A 24,156-nucleotide genomic window follows, 5' to 3' on the forward strand; every position below is an offset into this window, starting at 1 on the left:
CCTCTCTCTGGTATTCACTGCTGTCTGGTTTAGGCCTGAAGCCGAGCCATTCATGACTGTGCCTGTCCTGGAGGGTGAGAGAGAGTTGTATTAGTTTGTCTAAAGTAGCTTGAATAGGTTACTTGTACTGAACAGGAAAAGTAGAATTTAAAAAAAGAAGGAGCTGGCAACAAGATGAGACAGTCGGCTTGGTTACAACAAGTGGAAACACTTTTTCCAAACTGCCCTTCAAGGTCTTTCACATTTGGAGTTGTTAACTCCTCACTTGGCTGTAGGTCTCTCTATTTTAATCCTCTGCCACACACAAACGGTTTCTGTTTACACCTGCAGCATTTAATTTCTTTATTTTAAATTTTTTTTCAATTTTACAGTTTTTCTCGATTGCCAAGACACATTACTTGAAACCTTCCCCCAATTTCTCAAAATCTATTCACAAAACATCTGACTCTGCTGGCAAAATCAAACAATGCCTTCAGATTATACAATGCTAGTCAGTAACTAAATGCTACAGAGCCTTCATTAGATGTTATCTCAAAAATCTGGGAACACAGTGTGCAGATCATGTAGTTACAGAAAAAAAAAGTTTACATTATTTCACACAGTAAACACATTTTGCAATGAAAACAAAAAAGTTTATCAAAACTTGTACAGTGAATATCCTGTGCACTGCAAGTACAAAAATATCAAATGTCTGCATATTAGCCACTTGTAGACCAAAACAGTAGTCCAACTGCAAAAGGCCAAAGAACAAAAACGAAAAGCACATGACAGTACATTAAAAAAAAATATTGTGAAACCGCAAAATCAATCGGACTCTCTGCACTCTGAACTGGCTTATGTTCTCTACAGTTGGTTTGATCACCTCTATAGTGTCATTTTGAGTTGTTTTGTGTAAACAATGACAAATGTGTTGTAGTTGTATTTAATACTTGCTGCCTGTGTTAATCATTTTGCAAAAGTGCATCACAGTGTAAAATGTGACTTAGTGTGTGAGAATGTGTTAACAGTTAGAGTTAAAAAAATGAAAAGAAGAGAGAAATGGTTGCAGGCTTCTGTCCATTTCCCAGCAGCATCATGATCACTGTCGAGAGTGATGTGGTACAGCAGTGTGGCTGCATTCTCCTCCTCTGATTTATAGTGGCAGGGTAGCACAGATGGATGCTGCCATCGCCCCGTCACTGACACACAGCACTGAGAGCAAAAGAACGGCAGGTCCCTTTGCTCTGCCAAGACAGTATTACTATGGCAACCAAACTGATAAACCCCGCGTTTCCAGCAGCTTTTGTGAGAAAAGACAAAGCAGACACTTCCTGAACACACTCAGCCCATAAACTTAATGTGTCATTCAGTGGCAGCCTGTTGGGAACGAGGCATTTCCCAGAACCAGGGCGACCTCAGAGAGAAGACTTAGATCAAAGAGTACAGTCCCGCCATTAAAGCTAAAGCAATCTTCATTTAAGGGTTATTAAAAGGGACCAAGTAGCTCCATGTTTTTCTGTATACTTAATCTGCTTTGGCATGCATGCTTTTACCACCATAAGCCTTGCATTCTTTTAGTAACATGCTCCATATTATTCCTTTTCATCTTATAGTTTGTCTTTATGCTCTGAAACAAGACAATTGCCTAAGGATTTAGTAGTGGAAATCTGTCTCTAAAACCTCCATCTGCAACATCTGTTGGGTATCAGTCTTTATCAGGATTACATAAGGACACTGTTGCCCATTAATATGCTTAGGGCAGATCACAGCCTTACAAAATTGTTTTCTAGAGACAGGAAATACGGTGAGGGCTTTGTAGGAGAGGAAGTGGGCATATTCCTCCTCCGTATCTTCAGCAAAGACACAGTGTCAGGCAGTTGTGTGGGTGGTTGCTGTTGGGAGATGAGGGATTACCAAAAATGCATTATTTTTTAAAAATCTTCAGGCAAGCTGACTGATTCACTCCCACAGCAGCTAAATTGGGTTTTTCACTGTTGATAGGCAGGGGTTGAAGTCAAAGCCGAGCCCCGGAGGAGGAAGACAATGCATGACAGCGGTCCAGACCCGGACCAAGAGACCAAGGCCTGGCGTCAGGCTCAGCTCGAGCAGGTTGATAAATACTGTGCCAATGGTAGCATGTTTAAGATACTTTCCTAGTCACGAAGATACTTTTTCTGTTGTGCAGAGAAGGCACAATGATACATGAGAGAACATTTTAGAAGGAAATGTCCACTGGTCTTTGACCATTAATCAGTCATTTCCCCATCTCCTTTAATGTAGCCAATACTAAAGCACTGCTCCCTGCCCCCATTCTCTTTTGTTTTTAGCTCATTTCCCTTCAGTTTGTGTCAGTTCCTTTTTTGGTTTATCCTCCAGCGCCATCTAGAGGCCTATAGGAACCTGCACCGTATCCGAGATGCTCTCAGTCTCCGCTATGCTGCCCTGCTCAAAGACAAGGTCCAATCACAAAGACTAGTGCTGCAGCAGAGAGATGAGACAGCCCGAGCAAAGTCAGAGAATGGAACCAAGAAGGTAAATCAAGAAACTTAAGGTTGCAGGACTGAGTGCTTTATTTGAGTCATGTGCATGAATGTCAGGGGTCAATCTCTGTCTGACATTTACATTTAATGGTTTCAAATGAGAGATCGGTGTTTTCCTTGTAGTGATTTTAGTTAGTACAGATTACCTTTTTAATATACTAAACTCATAAGATTAAATACCTTGGAGGGGTAGAAAAACAATCTGATTTGAAATGTCTTGACTGTACGTTTTGTTTTTCTTTCTGCATGCACTACTGGGGATCAGTAATACACCCATCCGTGGGTCAGTTTTTCAGTCTTTTTCATAATGTAATTGTTTACAGGCACAGTGGAAACACAGGCCTGTATTTTTTTCACAGGTTTTGTTTCTTTAGTTTGTAATTTATCATACAATAAAATTGCTTAAACAACTGTTTGGTTTGGGATTTTAGGACATGATGTAAACTATGAAAGTCAAAACTTGATCTTCCATCAGGGGGCCAAGTATTAAGCTGGATGGCCTTTGTCTGGGCTCAAATACACAACCCTGCAAATCAAAGCCTCCCTGTTTTGACTGCAACACCTCCACTTTCACTTTTAGTCTTCAAGTGACATGCATATCATTAAGACAATTGCAGCTGCAGTTTACAACTTAATCCTGTTAGTCCCTAAATCCTGCATAGTATGTATAGCAGGCTAACACTGTTGCTGACTGGGACTTCTGTAGCAATTGTTATTATTTAGTCAAATGTTGCTTACTGTAATAATTTGCAAGTGATGTTTAAGCAGGTAATCTAAGTGTTTTTGGGTTCAATCTACGGAAACAAAGAAGCATAATAAATTAAATCTTAACAATAGAATACCTAATAATGAACTTTGATCACTATTAAGTAATTATTGTTGAAGTTGAAACACTACTGAGTTTATAGCATTGAAATATTTTTTTTTGAAAACCATCTCGTATAAATTTACAAGGTTTGAATCCTCTTTCCTCTCAGAAATGTACAGAAGGTAATTTCAGGTTTTGCCATTTCATCATTCTCCAATTATTGTGGCCTTTTTTTACTTCCATGCATTATTTCACTTCATTGTTTCTTTTTTGCAAATTTCATTTCCCGTTCTTGTGTATAATTCTCCTTCTGATGTAGTTTCTGGGATTGACTTTCATTTTGACTCGTCTCTGTTCTGACTGGGTGTGAAAAGATCAATAAGCTTTAGAGAGTGCCTGCATAGAGGGGCTTTAACAGGAGAGAGAGATCCTGTCTTATCTTCCCTTCCTGTAAAAGTTGAGCTTGGAGGATGTAATTGTCCTCTCTAATGACTTGCACTTGGTGGGGGGAGACAAAAAGAGCACAATAAAGGACTATAGAGGCCCTCCAGTGGGACTCCTTTGCTTCAAATGGCTGAGCAAATGAAACTACCCGTTGTTTCCTCAGCTCAGATCGAAAGGCTCTGTCACAGACACAGAAGTGAGACAGGACCAAAGCAGGCAATGGCAAGAACACCTGCTGGGGCCTAATTGGTCCTTGCTGCTGTTAATGGCTTCCTGTGGTTGCATGTTTACTTCTCATTTGTTCTGGGTACTCTGTTTCCCAGCCCCTGAAACAAGGGAGGCTCACTTTCGTCCCACACCTCTCTGTCCTCCTCTGACGGTCTGTCTGCCTCCTTCTCCTTTCTTCTTTACTCAGAAACAAAAGAAGTTGGCCTTCTCCAAGCTGCAGCACAATGACTCATACCTGAAGTCCCTCCCTAAAACCAGCTATTACCTGGTAGGTTTTGTCCCAGTACCAGAAGCATGACACCTGACTTTAAGCCGCTCTGTCATTGATTGATGTTACATCCCTCACTGTGACATTCATCAAAGCGTTCTGTCACTGAATCTATTTTCTGAGATTTTTGACCTCCAGAAGCAGTTAGCTGAACGTGGACATCTAAAGACCCATCACGATTTGGAGGACTTTTATAGGTGCATCACATATAACCGTCACCCATCACAGCTCCATAAAAGTCTGGAGGATGTCAGGAAAAAGAGTTGAGTTACACTTTGATATTGTGCAGTATATAAATGTAACTTTCTTTCTAGATCTTTTATGGGAAAACAATAGTGCCTTTGTATGTGTATCTGTGTTAACAGTGCTGGAGAGCAGACCTGCAGAGGATTCAATGACTCAATATGAAATCTCAGAAAAACATCCCTGCACTGCTGAAGAGAGAGAACATGAGGACCACTCCAGGTGGAGACTGCCTACACTGTATTATGTCTGCATGAGTATTGACCACTATACAATTATTTTATTCAAAATAATAATTTTCTCCGCGTTTATTTATTTATTCTTTTTTTTTTTGTCTAAAACATTCCGTACTTTTAAAGCAATAATTTGACATTTTGGACCATAAGCTCCTTTGCTTTCTTGCCAAGAGTTAGAAGAGAAGGTTGATGCCACACAGTCATATCTGTCTGTTAAATGTAAGTCTAGAGCCAGAAGCCAGTTAGCTTAGCTTAGCATAAAGCCCGGAAATGGGGGAAACAGATAGTTTATAAGCTAATGAAATCTGCCTCTAAAACTCACAAATTATTACAAATATTAATTATTATCTAAACACATATTTTGTTTCTTTAATCCGTAAAAGATTAAGTGAAAAAACTCTCAACTATATAACACCAGGCTGTAGTTTAGTCTTAAGGCCCTGACTCACTAACCCGATAATCAGCCGTCAGCTGGCGAGGTTGGTTACTCGTGTAGTGTGTTCCGTGCCGTTGTCCATCGGAGGGGCCGGCGGCCTTCATTTTGGCCGACCTGACATGCTCAGTCGGAAGACGGGTACTGCCAGCAGTCTGACTCAAATGACCAATCTGATTGGTGGAGTGCTAACCTGGAAACGAGGAGCGGGATGAGCGTGACTAGAGTCTCAAAATCTGACGGAAATCTTTTAAACGGACCTTTGTTGATCTGAAATGAAGACAGATTCAGCGACCGCATGGCCTATATTTCTCGCTTAAAATGTTTTAAGAAACACATTTCGGGGAACTATTTTTTTGAACAAGCTGCCATGACAGTCTGGCTTTCTATTTCCGAAGAAACCAGACCCACGTGATGCGTTCGTCCAATCAGCTGTCGCCGCTTTGGTGTGTTCCAAGGCACTTTTTTTGGCCAACTCAGGGAGGCAGTCAGTCCGACTGCCTTTTCTGCCGACGGTCAGCCATCGCGTTGGTGTGTCAGGGCCTTTGTTGTGTAGACTTGATAGTGGTATCGAACTTCTTAACCAACGCTAACTTTCACAAGAAAGCAACTGGGCGTATTATTTTGCACTATTGCTTGAAAGTGACACAACATATAAGTCATAAGTTCATTTGTCTAATATTAGGTCGCAGGATACAATTTTCCTCTGTCAGTATATTGTGCGTATTTAAGATAAGATAAGCTCCTTTGTTAAGGGCATACAGTACATGCCTGAGGTTTTAGGTGTCAAAGCTGCAGGTTGTGGTGGGCCAGCAGGGAGATGGTAGGCCTACTCATTTATAAAGGTCTAAAACTGTAAGCACTCTGGATCTCTGTTTGCACTGCCTTTAAGAACAAACACTGACTCCACTGGAGGCTTGTTTAGCATGGACCCTCCTGGAGGAGAGAGCTGATTACTCACATAGAAGTGAGATGACCAAACACAAGATGACCCTGCTGTTGTGGAGACTCACCTCCTCAGACGGCCGCATTGACTCTGACAAACATCTTCCAGGGGAAACTGTTGTAATTATGTCCACTACAAAAGAAATATAGCAATTGGGCCAATGGTGTAACCTAATGCCTGGACTGCGAGCAGATGTTGAACTGTTTGGAGAGTTCCTTCTCATTTAAAGCTGTGTGGGGTTCCAGGCAAACAGCAAGCCATTTACCCAAAGGTGGCAGAGATAATCTGACAGCTTAGAGAGTTAGAGTTGTATTGTGGTTCCATTCATCACTAGTTATACAAGCATTATCCCTGTTTTTATGAAGGATTTACTACAAATGCTTCAGTTTTAAGAAACGTTGAAAATTTAGCTTTTTCTTTAGCTGACACACTAACTGAGATCGTCTTTCAGTTCATTCACTCTAACCTCCACTAATTTCTTTCAGGTCTTCTACTTCAACTGACACTTCAGCTCAATTTGTCACCTAATATCGACTGACATTTCAACTTCTTGCAGTTTTCAAACTTCAATTTTCAACTCCTTTTAGCGTTTTTACTTCAACTGACACTTCACTTAGCACTTACACTTAAATTCACACTTCAACTTCATTCAGCGCTTACACATAAACTGAAACTTACGCTTCTTTCAGCACATCCATTCTCAGAAAAGGAGAGAAAAGGAGAGAAAGAAATCTCAAACACATTTCTTTTTCCCTAATTGTGAGGGCTTTCTGCCATTGTGTCTGTAACACTCAAACACCTGGCGGTTAACATGACTGCTGTCAGTTTCGAATACCAATTAGATAAATTATACTATACCACTGTTTTTGCTTGATGGTCAGATCCACGTTACATTTTCTCACCGTCAGCGTCCTTTGTGTTTACATATTGTGAATGTAAAACAGAACAGTGTTGGCCACTGCCACCCTTGTTGTTAATTAGGGTTGAACTCTGTTTAGTAGGAGCATGTCTGATGTTAGCACGGGGCTGCCACCGTTAAACAGCACATTTACTTGGGGACGTTAGGATCCTGGTCAGAAGGCGAGTGAAGGCTTGCGCTGACAAGTCCTCCATCAGTGTGAAATCTCACCGCTCCACAGACAAACAGGGCGAGACAGCAGCCCCCCTTTGCCCCCAACCCGACTGTGCCACAGGCACATTCCCCACATCCATAAGAAATACCAAAAAATAAAGCTGAATCTGAGAATATGGGGTTGTCAAAATCTTTGTTTATGTTTTTAAGTAATTAGCCAATTCATCCAATCTGCTTTGTGACTATTTATATGATACTTATTAGCTGCTATGATTTATTGGACAATTAATTTGCTATCTTTGTTGCCATCTGGTCATGGTCTCTTCAACATGTTGAATTTCCCGAGTATGTATAACAGGTCCACAAAATTAGATTCCCCAGAAGATACCAGGTCTATTACTATACAGTAAATTAACTTCAATCAGTGGAAAATGTACATAAGACAGAGCTGGCCTCTTTATTTTGTAGGAATCCATCTAGGCAACATTTTTATTGAGTTATCAGAGTTTTTGTATCTTCACATTTCTGCAGCATCAACATGTCAGCGATAATATTGTACATAAATGATTGCACAGGTCCACATCCTCATTCCTCCTCCGGCCTCCTGTGCAGCTCATGGGGTTTGTATAGATCTGTTACCTGCTGCACTGTCCTGTGAGTAAACGCTGCCTTGCTCAGGAGTCCTCCCTGAAGCCAGTTTGCACCCAGCAGACAAAGTGTGTTGTCACCCGAGTGTGCAGTGTTATTGGGTGTGAGCTGCACCACACTATGGCTACCCTTGAGAAGTAGCACACCATAAGGAATATATTAACAACCTGACATTTTGTGTGCAGGTCAGACATCCCAGCAGTAAGCAAGTTGGCCGGACAAAAAAGATGTTTTGAGACCGTTTTCCTCACTAATTATCAATCAGGTTAAAATATGATTATCTGTTGATGGTCTTATAATGTTCCAGCTGTTAAATGGACTCATTCTTTTGTGTGTGTGTGTTTGTGTGTGTGTGTGTGTGTGTGTGTGTGTGTGTGTGTGTGTGTGTGTGTGTGTGTGTGTGTGTGTGTGTGTGTGTGTGTGTGTGTGTGTGTGTGTGTGTGTGTGTGTGTGTGTGTGTGTGTGTGTGTGTGTTGTGTAGGTTATTAGAGCATGGCTCTGGTTCGGCAGAGCTAAATTTCGGTGGAAGCCAGGAGAAGGATGAAATTGAGCAAATGTTTCCCAAGGTTAGTGTCAAAACCACAGGGGCAGTAATCCCACTTAACAAGAGCAGTGAGAGGCAAACACACCTGGAGCAGTGATCCCCCAACTGCCTCCTCAAACCAACACCCGTAAACCCACACTGATAAAATATACTCAGCAGTAAAATGCATTGCTGTAGGCTTAATATTTTTTCATCTTCTATGCAGTCACCTTAGCTTTTCGTTTTTGGTTCCTCTATTTTCTCCCACAATGTGTGTGTAACATTAAACAAAATAATAAAGGAATAGTTTGCAGATAAGCTACAGCCAGCCTATTTTAGACTGAAAAGACTGAAAGCAAGGGGAAACAGCTAGCCTGGTTCTGTCCAAAAGCAACACAATCTGCCTACCAGCACCTTAAAAGTTCACTAACTAACACATTATTAACATTTTTTTTAATTAAATTTTAAAAAATTAATGTGTTCAAACAACAATGTTTGGGTTTATGAGGAGTCTTTTCTGGGTGCATGTCGATGAAAGTCACTACTCCCGGCAAAGAAATAATCCAGCACATAACCCCCTGTAAAACCACAAGTAGTTGTTTTTACACTTTGGTACACTACGAGATATAAGGTGTTCATTGAAGTGATCTTTAGAGTTGCTGGTAGGCGTATTTTGGTGACAAATCAGAGTATATTTGTAGCTTGCGTCAAGGAAAAGGCTCACCATGCCCATAACATAGCGAACAGAAGACTTGTTAAATTCCTTTATCAAATTTTGACATCTAATTGTTACTTTGTATTAATTAAAGAAGGCAGAAACTGGATATAAAGAGGTGATATGGAGCATTATTTCACATCTTTACACAGTTCAGGAGAGAAGCTGGTAAAGAGACTTTGGAGATGAGGTTATGCTCAGGTGCCGAGATGAGAGCACACAAACACGCAGGACTCATTTTTCTCTCACCTCTGTGTCAAAACGGGCCTGAGCAAACAGAGGATGAGCCTAGCTGGAGGGAGAGCAGGGGAAGGCAAACAGTGGTCAGACAAGACTGGTGAAAGCCAGCAGACATGCATTACTCACCACAGTTCCATGCTGACGTCTCAGATCCTCCTCTGGCACGGAGGCCTGTCACACCTATTAACGTCTTTGGGGTGGCGATGCAGGGTTCAGGCTTTAAATGTTTGTGAGGCACCTTACTCATAAACTTCCTTGTTTGCCTCACAATAATATGTGCATGGATACAGTTCAATTACTCTGCAAAAAATACTACCTTCCTTTTATAAAAACAGTGTCAGGGAGGTGATAGCTTAAGTCAACGGTGATTTTTGCTCATGTGTCAGTTGACTTACATTATATCGTCATGTTCTCCAATCATTTAATCCACTATATTTATGTGATAAGTTAATGAGGACATAGTAAAGGACAATACCTGTGTTTCAACATATTTTTACTACACATTATGTATAGTTTATTTATAGTGTATACTTTATTTGGGTGGCTCAGTGGATATGACATATGCCTTTAGTGTGGTAGGTCTGGGTTCAATTCACACTATGATACGTCCACCAATGTGTCCCTGAGCAAGACACTTAACCCCTATTTGCTCCAAAGGTGTTCAGCCTCTGACATATATAGCAATTTTAAGTCGCCTCGGATGAAAGTGTCATCTAAATGTAATGTAATGTTATATATTTTAATGTGTTTTTCACAACATTAATATTGGCTTACATTTATTTCAATATGACAGTTAGCTAGCAGCCAGACTTGAAACTTTGTTATTGCATAGAAGTTTACATTTTTCAATTCAATCTACACATAGAAACTACGTTATCACCCATAAATGCCAAGATCAATGAAACCATATTGACAGTAACATCGTAACTTTGGCATGTTTGTGTCTAATAAAGTTGATTTTCATACCCTACTGGGTCAACTGGAAATCAGTGGTGGCCTGAAAGGTGAGAACACCAGAATTTGAAATACAGTACACAACATGGTTTAAAGTGGTTAGCAGTAAAGTAAGTTTATTTGTATTAAATGGTTTCAAACATGCACTTAACATGCACATAATAGAAGCAAAGCAAAGTGAATACAGACTTGAATGCGTTCTCAGAAGTTTATTTGAGTTGCACCTGCAATTTATCCTTTGAGGATGGGGGAATGGTCTTGGGGATTATATAGATCAATAACATTAATTCACAGTGGGTGCTGCAGTCCCACATCAGGAAGTGGCCTAGTGTGACAGTTAGCGCTGGGTGGGGTGTTGGAGCAGGACAGAGAGGCGCCAAACAGGACACTAGGACTGTGGGAAATGACACTGACTATGACACACATGACTTTTACACCATGGTTACCTCAGCTCGTATACAAGGGGGATGTCTGTTTTTAAATTACAAAATGATTAACGGACGAGGAAATGATAGTTGAATGTAATATGTGCCACCCACAGATGAAAGCTCCCACATTTGCAACCCTACAGCCTAACTTTATGAAGAACTTCCAGAGCAAGATGCCTGATTTGGTAGGTCAGCCGTTACCTCCTTTAGTTCCAGTGTGTGGTAGCAAAGCACAGAACAACAGAAGGAAACGCTCATGTTTACTACTTTCTCTCGATTACAGATTTTCCCTGAGATTCCCGAGAAGAGCAAGAAAGCAGAGATTTACTTGAGACGGCTGAGACAAATGCATGATCTTTGTTTAACCAACATGGTTTCGTCCCAAAGGTTGGTAATTCAGCAAACAGGCAAAGACATAAAATAAATGATGCACTGAGATGGATCATTGAAACCTTTCTATAAGTTTTGTTTTAGTACCATTTAGAACCAATGAGGAGACAGGAGAAAAGAAGCATATTGAAGGAGTCTTTCAAGTGCTCTTTAAACTGAGTGAGGTTTGTTTTTCTCCGCTTGCTGTGAACTCTGGTCCAGACTGTTGGACAGGGAGACAGACTCACTGTGCTGGCAGGAGGAGCGAGGCAACCAAGACTTGGTTAGTAACACAAACCGGCCACAACACAACATAACACAACACCACAGAGCTCTATGGAAGCTAACACCTAGCTGTCACACACTATCTGCCTTTAACGTTTGTTTTTTCCTCTGGAAACCACCATGGCAACAGGTCACACGGAATAAAATGACCAGAATGCAGTAGTTATTTGTGAGCATGACACTGCGGCACTACATGTCTGGATGTAAATTAGTTGATGTGTTTTATGAATTGAGTAATCAGCGAGAGTTTTTTTTTCCATATTTGTTCTTCCATAGATGCTTCCAGGCATTGACTCCAAACAAGGGAAGACAAGCCAAACCAACCAGCCGCCTCGCTGCTCTCTGAAACTGCCAAGACGTGTCCGGAATGACCGACCTTCACATCCCCAGCAGCTGGTCAGAGTGACTTCAGCCAGGTGCATGACAATACAACCATCCATCATATGTATTTACTTTGTTTGTTGGAGACAAAAGACTTATTGTCACTTGACATTCTGTATTTGTGGATGTTTCTTGGCAGCCACCGAGATCTTGAGACTCTGGTTTGGGACGCAGCAGCGTGCCGCCGTAAGACACCTGATCCCTTATCCATTGAAGATGTGTGTCAACAAAAGCATGTAGAGGTAGAATTATCTCTCACATTGATTATTATTGTGAAGATTGAATTATTTTTTAACACATAATATTCTGCTCTGTCTTCAGCTTATAGACCGTGGGTTCAAGCTATGGAGAAACTATACAGAGGACACAAATCACTGAAGTTATACCATCTGTTTACAGGGAATATGTGCAGTTATTATTGTATCTGTTATCTGTAAAGTGCAGTTTATGGATGCATTAATATCTCACATACATGAACAATAAAAAGAATTTAACGTAAACAGCATGTGTTTATTTTTAATGTTGTACTGATTAACTACTAGCATATATTTTTATACTGACAATAATAATACAACAGTATGTGTAAGTAATTATAAAAGGGTTTTAACATGTCAATTGTTGATTTTAGATATATATATATATATATATATATATATATATATATATATATATATATATATATATATATATATATATATATATATATATATATATATATATATATATACAGTAAAGACCTTATATTCAAGTTTGGATATTCTGAAATAATAGTTACAATATAATAACTGGTGTGTGATGATGATGCAGATTTACAGCCAGCAGTTTGTTCTATTATTTGACACTTCAAAAGTTTGAAATACAGTTATTAAGGATGTGGTTGTTGCACTTGAATGTAAATTTTCATCTATTTGTTGGTGTTTATTTATATGTAGTCATCCCATTATTCAATAATTCATTAATATTAGAATGTCTTGTATGTTGTTTTTTATATATATAGAATTTTCACAGTTTCTGTTACTTTTTGTAGTATTCACTGTTTTTTGTTATTGTATTGTAACTGCCATGCAGACTTTATTGTTGAAGGAAAATGTTTCACAATAAACATATTTGAAACAACAATTTGTTCAATAAAAGGATGTTGAAAATGAAAAATAATAATAAGAAATTCTAATAATAATAACTAATTTTTTCATCCCCTAATTGGTACAGTCTTAATCCACTAACACATGACTTAAATGGTTCAGGTTTCTTTTTAATAGGTTTATGGATGCACCACCCACCAAGTCAAATTCCTTACTTTGCAATTAATCCTTTTCTGATTCTGATTTTGATTTTTGGGGTTTCTTGAAAATGTGGCTTACTAAACCTATCCCAGTCAAAACAGTGTAACAACATTTAAAGCAATTTTGACAAGTTTTAACCGAAACAATAGGTCAACATTTCTCATTAAAAGGAATTCAAGGAATCAGAAACCGCAGGGCCTGAAGACCGGCCATGGTCGACGCACAGTGGTTTGGTTTCTGCAGGTGTGGCTTTGATCTAAGTGTCAATGTTTACAGGTTGATGTAATAAAGTAGGTTAAACTGCTTTATTCAAAAGCTGCCATCCTGTGGACCTCAATGATATGGCCGCTCCCAGCCAATCGGTGACAAGCCCGCAAAGATCAAAGAGGAGATGAGCCAACCATGTCTGTTCCAAACACCCATCCTGAGACGGAGCTTCTCTTCAGCCTATATATTTGGGGGCGTTTCATGTCGTCCTGCGTCCTGAGATAACTGCCTTTCATTGTGAAGAAGTCACAAGAAGAGGAAAGAGTTTTAGTTTTTCAATAAGACCTGTGCTCTATTCAGCCCTGGAGCTGTTGGACAGGATGGCCGCTGGCGAGTGTCCCGGGAAGGCCAGTCAGAACCGGATGGACCACCTCCTCAGTGCCGTGGACAGTGAGCTGCAGGCCGGCAGCGAGAAGGGCGACCCCACGGAGAAGGAGCTGAAAGTGTCCCTGGATGAGAACGAGCTTTGGCAGAAATTTAAGGAGCTTACAAATGAAATGATAGTTACAAAGAATGGCAGGTGAGATTACATGCAAACCAACAGTATATAATATCAGATCAAATACAGCCCTTTTAAATACTAATACAATTATTTTTGTCATTATTATTTTTTATTTTTTTTTATCTAGGCGCATGTTTCCGGTGCTGAAAGTGAACGTGTCTGGATTGGACCCGAACGCCATGTATTCCTTTTTGCTGGACTTCGCATCTGCGGACAACCACAGGTGGAAATACGTGAACGGGGAGTGGGTCCCAGGTGGCAAACCTGAGCCTCAGACTCCCAGCTGTGTGTACATTCACCCGGACTCTCCAAACTTCGGGGCGCACTGGATGAAAGCGCCCGTCTCCTTCAGTAAAGTCAAACTCACCAATAAACTAAACGGAGGAGGTCAGGTAAGGAGAGGGCATGTTCCATGTTGTACTTTCTTTGTTTGTTTTGTTTTTCAGATAAAAACAGTTCAGTCTCTTCCTAAGTTCATGTTTTGATTTCAGAATTAAATACATGTGAAAAAAAATCATAATTCAGACGTATGAAAAGTGTTAATCTGTTGTTTTTCAGATAATGTTAAATTCCTTACACAAATACGAGCCTCGCATCCATATCGTGCGGGTTGGAGGCCCAAGGAGGATGATCACCAGCCACTCTTTCCCAGAGACTCAGTTCATTGCAGTAACGGCATACCAAAACGAAGAGGTTGGCAATTATGTATTTTTAAGTTTAAGTTTGTATAAAACTAATATTACTAAAATGAACGCAACAATAATGTTTATTGTATGCACGCTAAATCTGTGCGTAATTTACGCACAACATTTACGCACAGTATTTAGTGTATCTTTTATGATGTTTATTGGTAGAACACCACAATCTTTAACTATTTTGTTGTTTTTTATGTTTGGATTTTAGATAACTTCTCTTAAAATAAAACACAACCCTTTTGCCAAGGCCTTTCTAGATGCAAAAGAGAGGTAAGAATACACATTGTTTACACAATCATTCTTTTGATGTCTTTAAGTTTAGTTTAACATAAGGTCATAGATTTAAATCATCAATATTTAATTTCTTCAGAAGTGATCACAAAGACATAAGAGAAGATGTCAATGAAAGTCAGCAGTCGACTTACTCTCATTGTAAGTACTGAATTATCTTTTCTGGTTTCATCTCATACTTTGTAAGATATGGTGCTCATGTAGTATGGTTTCATCATGTCTCTTCTCATCTGTGTGGCCAGTAGGTGGTTGGTTTATTCCAGGCACAGGCTCTCTCTGCCCTCCTGCCACTCCTCACAGCCAGTTTGGGAGTCCCATCTCCCTCTCGCCGTCCCACGGCTGTGAGCGCTACTCCAACCTGAGGAACCACCGCTCTGCCCCCTACACCAGTCCGTACGCCCATCGCACCAACTCACCCAGTGAGTGTTCTGTTTCACCCTTTACTGTCACCCATCCAAGAATTACACCACTTCCTCCCTGGCTATTAACAAGAAACTCAAACAAATGTTGCTGAGCACGGAATGTTTTGCATTCCTCTGGCTTTTGTGTGAGTGGAGCCACAGAGCTGTAAATGGTTGGGCTTCAGACGAGGAATGTATGGAGTGAATATTCACACCTTTAACTGTCATATTGATATCAGGAGGACAGGACACCCTGAATCATATTGAGAAAATAACAGGTTTATTGATGACATGATTTCTGACTAATATATGTAATATCACCGGTGACCTGTATACCTACTAAACCCCAGTGCCTCTGTGTGTGTTGTAGTCGGTTACTCCGATAACTCGTCAGCCTGCCTGTCAATGCTATCGAGCCATGATAACTGGTCCAGTCTTCAGATGCCAACACACTCCAGCATGATGCCCATGGCCCACAATTCCACCTCTGGTACCAACTCTAGGTTTGTGTATTTCCTCTGTGTTTATTTGTATTGCATTGTAATTCAAAAGTATTATAACTCACAAACACAACAAAGATGATCTGGACAATGAAAATAACAAAATTAAAGAAAATCACTGGGGATGTATTTATTATAAGGGTGCATAGTTCTGGCATAATTTGGGCAAGCAGTGTCCATCTCTCAATGAAAATATCTGCAATAAAATATATATTTTGTACTGTTCAGTAATAAAATATATTTCATTGCAGAACAGTCAAAGTATAAACATATGAGACAAAAGATCAACTAAAGCTTGGTTATACTGTATATCAGATGTTTGTGGAAAGAAAAAACTACATGAGTCCAAGAGTTTTATGCATGTTTTGTTTTTATGCAGAGTTGTGTAAGAAATATATTTCTGCTTAAAGAAATAAATGAACTATTTATCTCTGAGGCTAAAGAGGAGTTGACTTTGGAAAAAAGAAATACATAAATAAATAAAAGACTGAGGATGTCCCACTATTTCAAAGTCTCCTCACAAGTTTAAAACAAGTGAATAGGGGATTTTATCATTTCTTTACTCTGCTGTAACCGTCTTTACTCACTGATGTGATCGTTTTCCTTGTTGTCAAATTGGAAAACCTTATAGATAGAGCATGAATGAACTTATTGTCTGAAATGTGTAGTTCTTCTTATATTTGTCATTTCAGTTCAGCTTTCCATCTTGTCTTTTTTATTGCACTTTATTGATTCTACATCATAGATTTCACACTTTAAAAAAAAGTCATTTATAGATACTGTTTTTGAACTTTTGCATGTGAAGCCCTTCGGAAACATCTTTAGAAGAACTGAGTAAGACATTTTCTATCCTTGTCTCTGTACAGTCAGTACACCAGCCTGTGGTCTGTGAGTAACCCACCCCTGACTCCCGTGTCCCAGAATGGGGGGATAAACAACAGCCTGAGCTCCCAGTTCCTTCGGGGGTCCAGCAGCCACTACCCCAGCCTGTCTCACTCCGTTGCAGTGCCCTCCTCTGGCTCTCCCATGTACGACAACAGCACAGCCACAGAAATGCATGACGCATCTCAGTACGACATCTCTCCACACGGACGACTGCCTTCAGCCTGGACTCCTGTGACACCTCCATCCCTCTGATGGAAGTGTGTCTCTGCAAACTTGGAGAGGTATGACCATGAAATTATGTCTGCAGGATTTTATTTTGATGTCAGGAAAAAAATCAACCACAAAATAAATAAGTTTTATATGTTTACAAATCAGATTTCACAGGCAAAAGACTGTCTTGGGGCGCTTGAATTAATCCTGAAAATAATTTTTCACTTCTCAATTGGTACTAATAAGAAGCTACAGAGACTTTGAGTTCTTGAAGTAGCCCTTTAAAAATGTGCTATGGTCTCAATAAATCCCAGAGAGTTTCTATATGTTTTTGATATTTTATATATGTTCTCTATTGTTTTTGGTTCAGCAAATGTTTTTATTTAGTATAGCAGGGAATACATATATTTTAATGTTTGTGAACCAAAATCCATTTTAACCTGCTTATATTAAGCATAACTCCATGATATTCACAGCAGTAAGCAAATAAAAACAATGTACAGTTTAAAAATGTTAAAGGATTTTAAACGTTGTTCATAGTGTAGAGAAAGCAATTGAGGTTTACCATGTGAATAGATAATGGCGCTTTTTGTACCACAATGACGCCGTTTGAGATATTATGTTCTGGATTATTTTTTAAATGAAATGAGAAGAGGAATCTAATGTCAATATTCTGCTATGCAGACAATACAAAACTTTCCATATCATTAAAAAAAGTCAAAGTCTCTCAAATGGCCGTTTTTGAGGCCATGACAATAAAAACTTGAATGTGCTTTACTTCCTGTTGCTCGTTGCACACTACACTGCTCTTATGTTGTTGTTTAAGTTATCCAAATTCATCCAACTTGGTAACAGTGTCCTTTTCCTTTTCTCTACCATTGTGATGCCACACTGCACCATGGGATTTAATTACACTGATAAATGGGACGCAACCAGATTTCTGGCCCATTTACTTCATCCTTAGATACAGTATCTGGCTACGGACTATCCTCCGGTGGGCATTTTTTAAATTATAATCTACACAAGTGGTTCACAAAGTCAGGTCCAGGGACCTCCTGGGTTGCTTTAGATTAATGGAGGTCCACAGCAACATAAGGGACATTTTGATATAAGTGTCTTTTTTGTTCCTTGGGAGATCAAATTGGGTCAGTGGTCTAATTCCCATCTCATTAGCAGTTTTTGATAAGATGTCCATAATTTCCACAGAAATCCCAGGGTTTTAAGTCCAAAGTACAATGTTTTGTTTAAAAACAAACCTACGCCCCATAAATGGTAAAGGCCAACCCTTTAAGTTTCTCCAAAACTCAAAATACTAATCCTCAGATCATCCCCCTGCTCCCTTTTTGAGAGTAGTAGAGAAGGAGTATTTTTCACACACGGGTGAGGAATTACATCTGTGTACATCTGATTGCTGGGGCTGTGGAGACATTGTGTGGATGTCGGGTTGAGAAACCCCAGAGATCAACACTCATTTTTAGCTCTCTCGCTATTTTCAGTCACATCTCCTTTACGTGTGGGCAGTACACTCCTGAAAGGTATTGGTGAAATGATCATCTCCTCCATTAGGGATCTTTTAAGGGTTTTAGAAGTGAGAGCATATACTTAGAAAGGGACCAACTTACTTTATACCATACTCAGTTTAACCACTTGGTTTTAAAAATCTTTCTAAAGTCCAAAAACGTGTTTTTTGCATTTTTTTTTTACAAAAGTTACACTGAATTTAGTATCTGCTTGTTCCAGTGGTTTAGTAAAATTAAATCACTCTGAATCACATATACACATCCTATTCATATTTACATCACATTATTGTTGTCCTATTTACAACAACATCATATTTCCTAAAGGTTTTTGCACCCTTGTAATTTAATTTCATCAAGTTATTAAAATGTATTTTCACACTCAAAAATGTTTTTAAACCTTCAGTCAAGGATACGTTACATTAATAGTGTTTTCATTTGCAAAACAATGTGCTATTGATTAAAATTACAGAACGGCACTTTGTTCCATCCCCCCTTTAGTAATTATGTACAGAGCTTTTTAGCACCCTCCTGTCATAGTGCAAGCCTAGACATGCATTTTGGTAATTAGGTGAGAAAATGTACTAAGTCTTGTTAGAACTGGCATGACAGGAAATTTACCTTGGGACATATTACAGTGTGTTTGTCTGTGTTTGACCATCGTTATTCAACTAAAACCTTTGACAAAGAGACATGCATGCTAGTAAACTAGGACTACAGTTGAACATTAACCGTCCAGCTAACACTGCCGCATTTACAGAAATGTGCATTGTCCTAATCGAATAAATAAATAGTATAATCAAATAAATAAATCTTACACATATTTAAAGATTTTTTTAATAAAAAATATTTCTTACATAATAACAACTAAAAACTGGTAACTTTTAATAAGCTGTTGTAATCACACTTTGGATCATTGAGTACAAAAGCATGGTGCTGCCACTGCAGAAAAAGAAAAATGTATCAGTATTATTACATGAAAGGTTTATTGTACTAACTCATGTTATTACAACATGCAAATTTATTAGGTTACAACAAGAACATTTTCTTGTTATTGCAATATACTATTTATGACGTTATAATGTGATAATTTATTGTTGTAATGTGATGATTTTCAACGTGAAATGTATCTTGTTAGAATGAAACTCCTGTTTAAATAAAGACACAGTGTGGATGAATAAATTGCAAAATATTACTCATATGCTGTACACAATTTGATCAAGTTCTACTTCATGCTTGGGCCAAGACTCCTTCTTCCTTCTGTACTGCACCATCCATTTCAAAATCCTTCTTAATGTACAGATACTTATCACAATATCATCCTCCGTCGTTAATAGCTGCAGAATCTCGCCATGTCTCAGCCCAAGCATGAAGTAGAATTTATTCAAATTGTGTATATGAGCCATATTCCGTAATTTATTCATCTGCACACTGTCTTAATTCAAATAGGAGTTTTGTAGTCTAACAAAATAAATGATCAAAAAAGGTATCATGTTATAACAATAAATGATCACTCCCTAACGTCATACATAGTATATTGTAATAACAAGAAAATGTCCTTGTTGTATCTAGATAAGTCTGTATGTTGTAATAACATGAAAACCATCTTATTACAACAAACCTCTCACTTATAAAGTGACACTGATACATTTTTATTTTTCTGCCGTTGCAGCACTATGCTTCTATAATTGAGTAAACCAGAAACTCACCTCTTCTTTTATGGACACCCGCACCCCACCACTTCAAATCTGGACCCCAAAAAATCTGCAAAATCAAATGAGAAGCTTCTATTTCTAATCATTTTGGCCTGACAAGTAATGCCAATGTGGCTTTCACACCAGCAAAGATTAAGATCATATTGGTTATTTCTTGCTTTAAGTTTAGTCTATGGTTCCTGTCTCCTTCACTACAACTGCCGATCCTGAACACACCATAACCCTAATGCTAAGCTAAACCACATTTTACTTCACCTAAACATTTAAGTACAGTTTTAAAGCAACACCAGAGAACTTTTCCCGCGTTGGTCCCCCTACACGTTGCAAGCGAAATTGTCCCATTATGTCTCAATCAAACTACACATCTGCTACCTGATCTGACAAACTTGCATAGTATGGTTATAGCCGGTAGAGAGCCGGAAAGCGAATGTAGAAGTGCCGTACACCCTGTTACAAGTTGATGAACCATTGAAACGATTTTGGAAACATTATTTTATATTACAAAAAGTCATCTAGTGTTGCCTAAATGGGGACTGCACACAGCCTGGGACAAAGTGTTACAGTGGAGAATCAATTCAAGGCAAGATAGTCTCTGAACCCAGACACATGACCAGCGTTCATCAAACATGTGAATATCCCTCAGTATTTGATACTGGTCAGGGCCCCACCCATCAGGTTTCTGTTTGAAGCACTGTCCTCATGTACTACAGAGATATTTATAGTAACCTGGATGAAATGCACAATATAATTACTTTATGGGCAATGTCTGTATTGTCTCCGCAGACAATACATATTGTTACAGGAAGGCCATCATGCAGGATAAATTCATGTGTCTTCTCCCTGTTTCTAGACTCTATTGTACTAAGGATGAAGCCCACCAGGATGCTGTCATATTGATATTTAAACAGTTTGATGGACAGGTAGGAAGGGGCAAGGGGGTGACAGGGGAAAGACAGATCATCACACAGGAACTAGATTCACATGCTGAATTCAAAGTCAAAGTCAGCAAGCAGGATCTACAGCTGTGAAGCTGTTGTCTGCATCAATATTAACGTAGCATCATTTAGATTAGTGGATGTATTTCATCAGATCTTAGTTTGCTGTGGATCTTTTTAGTAGATGTTAGCTTGAAATGTCACCCAAAATCCATGTCCTGTCTAAAGTCCTACATAAAGCACAGAACAACCATTGTCCTTTAAAATGTTATTTTCAAAAAATCTGTTGGTGTATACGCAATAACTTATTCACATCCATTTGTGCAACAGGACATTTTATAGTGAAATTGTGACCTTTTGTGTTATCTTTTATTTCATTTTTTTAATTTGCATCTAATTAAACTGCATATAAGTGATTGTTAGGTGAACAGCAGAACAAAGTTACTTAAAGAACCCACATTGTACTCATTTTCAACATCATATTTGTACTTTTGGGGTCTACTAGAATAGGTTTACATGCTTTGATGTTCAAAAAACATATATTGTTTCTCATACTGGCTCTTTCGGCAGCTCCTCCACCTGAAACACTCAGTTTGGGCTCTTGGTCTGCCTTCCTGAAAAGCCCAGTCTGCTCTGATTGGTCAGATAGCCACTCTGTTGTGGTTAGTAAATCAAATTCAAACAAGCCACTGGGCGGGCAGCGCGTGCTCAAGCTAGGTTTATGGTAGACGTGGTGTTCCCAGCACAAGGTGCGCGTGCCATAAAATGACGTCACCAAAGCTGTTAATTTCAGCAATTGTTTTGTCAAAGCTAAAAAAACGGCTTCATGAAAAGAATATTCTTACCAGTGTTGGTCCATTGGATTTGGGGGGAAAATGACAGTCTCGTTAATGATTAGAGTTGATGATTGCAATGTTTCACAGTACGTCGGTGTTTCCCATGGAGGTGTTTACTACTGAAGCCAGGGAGCAAATGAACAAATCCTACTATGGCCACGCCAAGACCCACCCTTCAATAGCAGCTTGATTGGTTTGGGTCAGGCATTGACCTTGAGTGGTTAAGGTTAGGATAGCCTGTACATGTAGGCGTGGACGCCTGGCCAATAGTAGTGTGTCAATGCTATTGAAGGGCGGGTCTTCTCTTACATACACAAACAACTAACACAAAAAGACGGGAAAAAACAAAAAGCACAATAGGGGCTCTTTAAAAAAAAAGCTCAACAACATTAATATGTTGTTATGCAGAGCATATGGTATTTGAATAGAGTGACACAACGTGCAGAGCAATTGAGAAGGTGTAAAGAAAGCCATTATGTCAAGAGCCCATTCAGGCCAGAAGACCAAGGTCAGCGCATGAGGTCATCATGACATCCTCCCCCCTGTACAAGCTGCAACCACCGACTGACCGGAAGGACACTAAATCGAATACACAACTGACTGCTTCACTGATGCCTTTGAACATCTTACTGTCAACCCACTGGATGAAATGTTCTCTGTCTGCACAGTTAATGTGTCACCATAGACTTTTGTGTGTGTCCAATCGCTGATTGTCTGTGTACAGACATATTTATATAGACGTATTAATACGTTGTCAAATAAAACCAACATATACAAGATACTACCAAAAATATTTTCTAATCTTTGTGCAGATTAATGTCCATCAACACTATTTGTCTTGGTGTTTTATAAATAAATGTACAGTTTTTTTAAGGTGTACATTATGTGCTGTATTGCAAATGTAAGAAAGCATCATCGTATTGTAAAATGATCATTTAGACCTTGTGTCCTATGTCCTTTTGTTTTTATAAAGAATAATGTTTAAAGCTAGAAATGATAATGGGACATCTATCAAAAAAAAATGTAAATAGCCATGAAGGCAGGGCATTTCTCTAAGCCTAATAATCCCATTATGATCCCAATGAAAAAAAAAGCCCTCTGTCAAAGCAGGGAGCATTGACGCAAGCATGTCTTGACGTCAGTAGCTGCAGTGAATGAGGGATGGGAGGGGGGGAGAGCCAGAGAGAGAGAGAGAGAGAGAGAAAAAGTGAAAGAGAGAGACGTGTTTGCTTTTAGAAAATACCACGAAATACCAGCGTCATAGGCATGAATGCAACTGTAGCTCTTGCAAGAAACCCGCCGCGGATGTGCGCAAATAGACGCACAAAAATACTTTTTTATTATTATTTCAAAACTATTTGCAGTGACAACCAAGGGACACCATTTAGAGAAACAGTATAGGTGCTGCACTGGAAATCTATACCAGATGTAGTAAATGAAATATAATCCCCTGACCCCTGGGAGTGTTCATAAATAAATAAACATATGAGAGGCAAGGCAATTTTATTTGTACAGCACTTTTCAGCAGCAGTGCAATTCAAAGTGCTTTACATAAAACATCAAACACATTCTTATTAATTTTTTTATAATAAGTGTACATATTAATACAAAATTTAAGAATAGTTAATCAAAAACACGTTGAATACCAGAGTAAAAGGATAAAATTCACAGTACAGTGCAGTGCAAATAAGAGAAAAGAGAGAATGAAGAGAGGAGGAGGTGGAGATGGCTGTTGCTCAACTGGTGTCAGGCACCCATCTGTGACTCTCCTGAAAGGAAAATGAATGTGTGAAAGTAGAAGTCAGTGATAATCTCAGGTCTGTGTAGTTGTATCCAAGTGGATATCTCTTTCTTGAACGCACGCACAGTCCTTACGTTAGTGATAGAGAAGCGCTGATTTTTTTTTGTTTAGTTTTTTTTTTTAATTCTCTGGTATTCAGGGCTGAGTCGACAGGAGGGGAAAACTATCATCAAGCAATTTGTAAAAGCCAGGCTGGTGGCGTCATTGCCTTCTCTAGTAGCATACGCGCAACACCACGATTTTCTTGCTGCCTTTATTAACAGCTTATTCTCGAGTTGCTCTGTGGCCCCATCACACTGATGTGAAAGCAAACCCGTTCGCCCAAGGCTGGTGGTCATAACACTATGCAGGTTTGCTCGATTTATGTTACTCTGGCATATGGATTACGAGGTTTTGCGCAAGAAGCGTCACAGACAAATGTGTTTTCTACTCGTCGCTGGACTACTGTTGTAAAAGAGAAGGTATCGTACCGTGCGCTTCCAAGACGTCACTTCTGTAGAACAGTGTCTCCAATAATTGTTTGCCGGGGAGGAATCCTCTCCTCCTTCACAGATGTTGCCGGAGATCATTTTCTACCC

The 24,156-nt window shown here is 39.2% G+C and overlaps 3 protein-coding genes and 1 long non-coding RNA gene across 11 annotated transcripts in view; 3 read left to right on the forward strand and 1 right to left on the reverse strand.

Annotated features, from left to right (window-relative positions):
* The first annotated feature begins 66 nt into the window (after positions 1–66).
* si:ch211-130h14.4 (uncharacterized) lies at positions 67–12,333 on the forward strand. Of its 3 annotated transcripts, none has more exons than XM_032541133.1 (12): positions 67–2,088; positions 2,356–2,511; positions 4,187–4,267; positions 4,391–4,529; positions 4,633–4,750; positions 8,327–8,411; positions 10,819–10,890; positions 10,989–11,092; positions 11,297–11,357; positions 11,636–11,775; positions 11,880–11,982; positions 12,062–12,333. In XM_032541133.1, exons 1-12 carry the CDS (start codon positions 2,023–2,025, stop codon positions 12,116–12,118), a joined length of 1,182 nt encoding a protein of 393 aa, XP_032397024.1. In that variant the 5' UTR covers positions 67–2,022; the 3' UTR covers positions 12,119–12,333. The 3 variants fall into 3 exon arrangements, with proteins under 3 accessions (XP_032397024.1, XP_032397023.1, XP_032397025.1); XM_032541132.1 differs by having other exon boundaries at positions 11,880–11,926; XM_032541134.1 differs by having other exon boundaries at positions 4,633–4,732; positions 11,880–11,926.
* LOC116705188 (uncharacterized) lies at positions 11,616–22,019 on the reverse strand. Its single transcript, XR_004335872.1, has 3 exons — positions 21,929–22,019; positions 15,249–15,255; positions 11,616–11,626 (listed from the first exon to the last, which is right to left on the reverse strand). It is a non-coding gene; the product is annotated as an uncharacterized LOC116705188 (long non-coding RNA).
* Positions 13,419–17,484, forward strand: tbxtb (T-box transcription factor Tb). Of its 2 annotated transcripts, none has more exons than XM_032541131.1 (8): positions 13,419–13,810; positions 13,920–14,184; positions 14,351–14,485; positions 14,696–14,757; positions 14,858–14,919; positions 15,024–15,197; positions 15,550–15,682; positions 16,546–17,484. In XM_032541131.1, exons 1-8 carry the CDS (start codon positions 13,611–13,613, stop codon positions 16,814–16,816), a joined length of 1,302 nt encoding a protein of 433 aa, XP_032397022.1. In that variant the 5' UTR covers positions 13,419–13,610; the 3' UTR covers positions 16,817–17,484. The 2 variants fall into 2 exon arrangements, with proteins under 2 accessions (XP_032397022.1, XP_032397021.1); XM_032541130.1 differs by having other exon boundaries at positions 13,611–13,810; positions 15,021–15,197.
* A 1,772-nt stretch (positions 22,020–23,791) lies between the features above and the next one.
* Positions 23,792–24,156, forward strand: part of pde10a (phosphodiesterase 10A) — a 65,513-nt gene continuing 65,148 nt past the window's right edge. For 2 of the 5 annotated variants that reach the window (XM_032541156.1, XM_032541157.1), the window contains exon 1: positions 23,793–24,156. This exon is cut by the window's right edge. The gene's annotated coding sequence lies outside the window, so the exon portion shown is untranslated. The other 3 variants (XM_032541158.1, XM_032541162.1, XM_032541161.1) reach the window with 3 other exon arrangements.

This window comes from Etheostoma spectabile, chromosome 17, assembly GCF_008692095.1.
Source record: "Etheostoma spectabile isolate EspeVRDwgs_2016 chromosome 17, UIUC_Espe_1.0, whole genome shotgun sequence".
In the NCBI taxonomy this organism is placed as follows: Eukaryota; Metazoa; Chordata; class Actinopteri; order Perciformes; family Percidae; genus Etheostoma; species Etheostoma spectabile.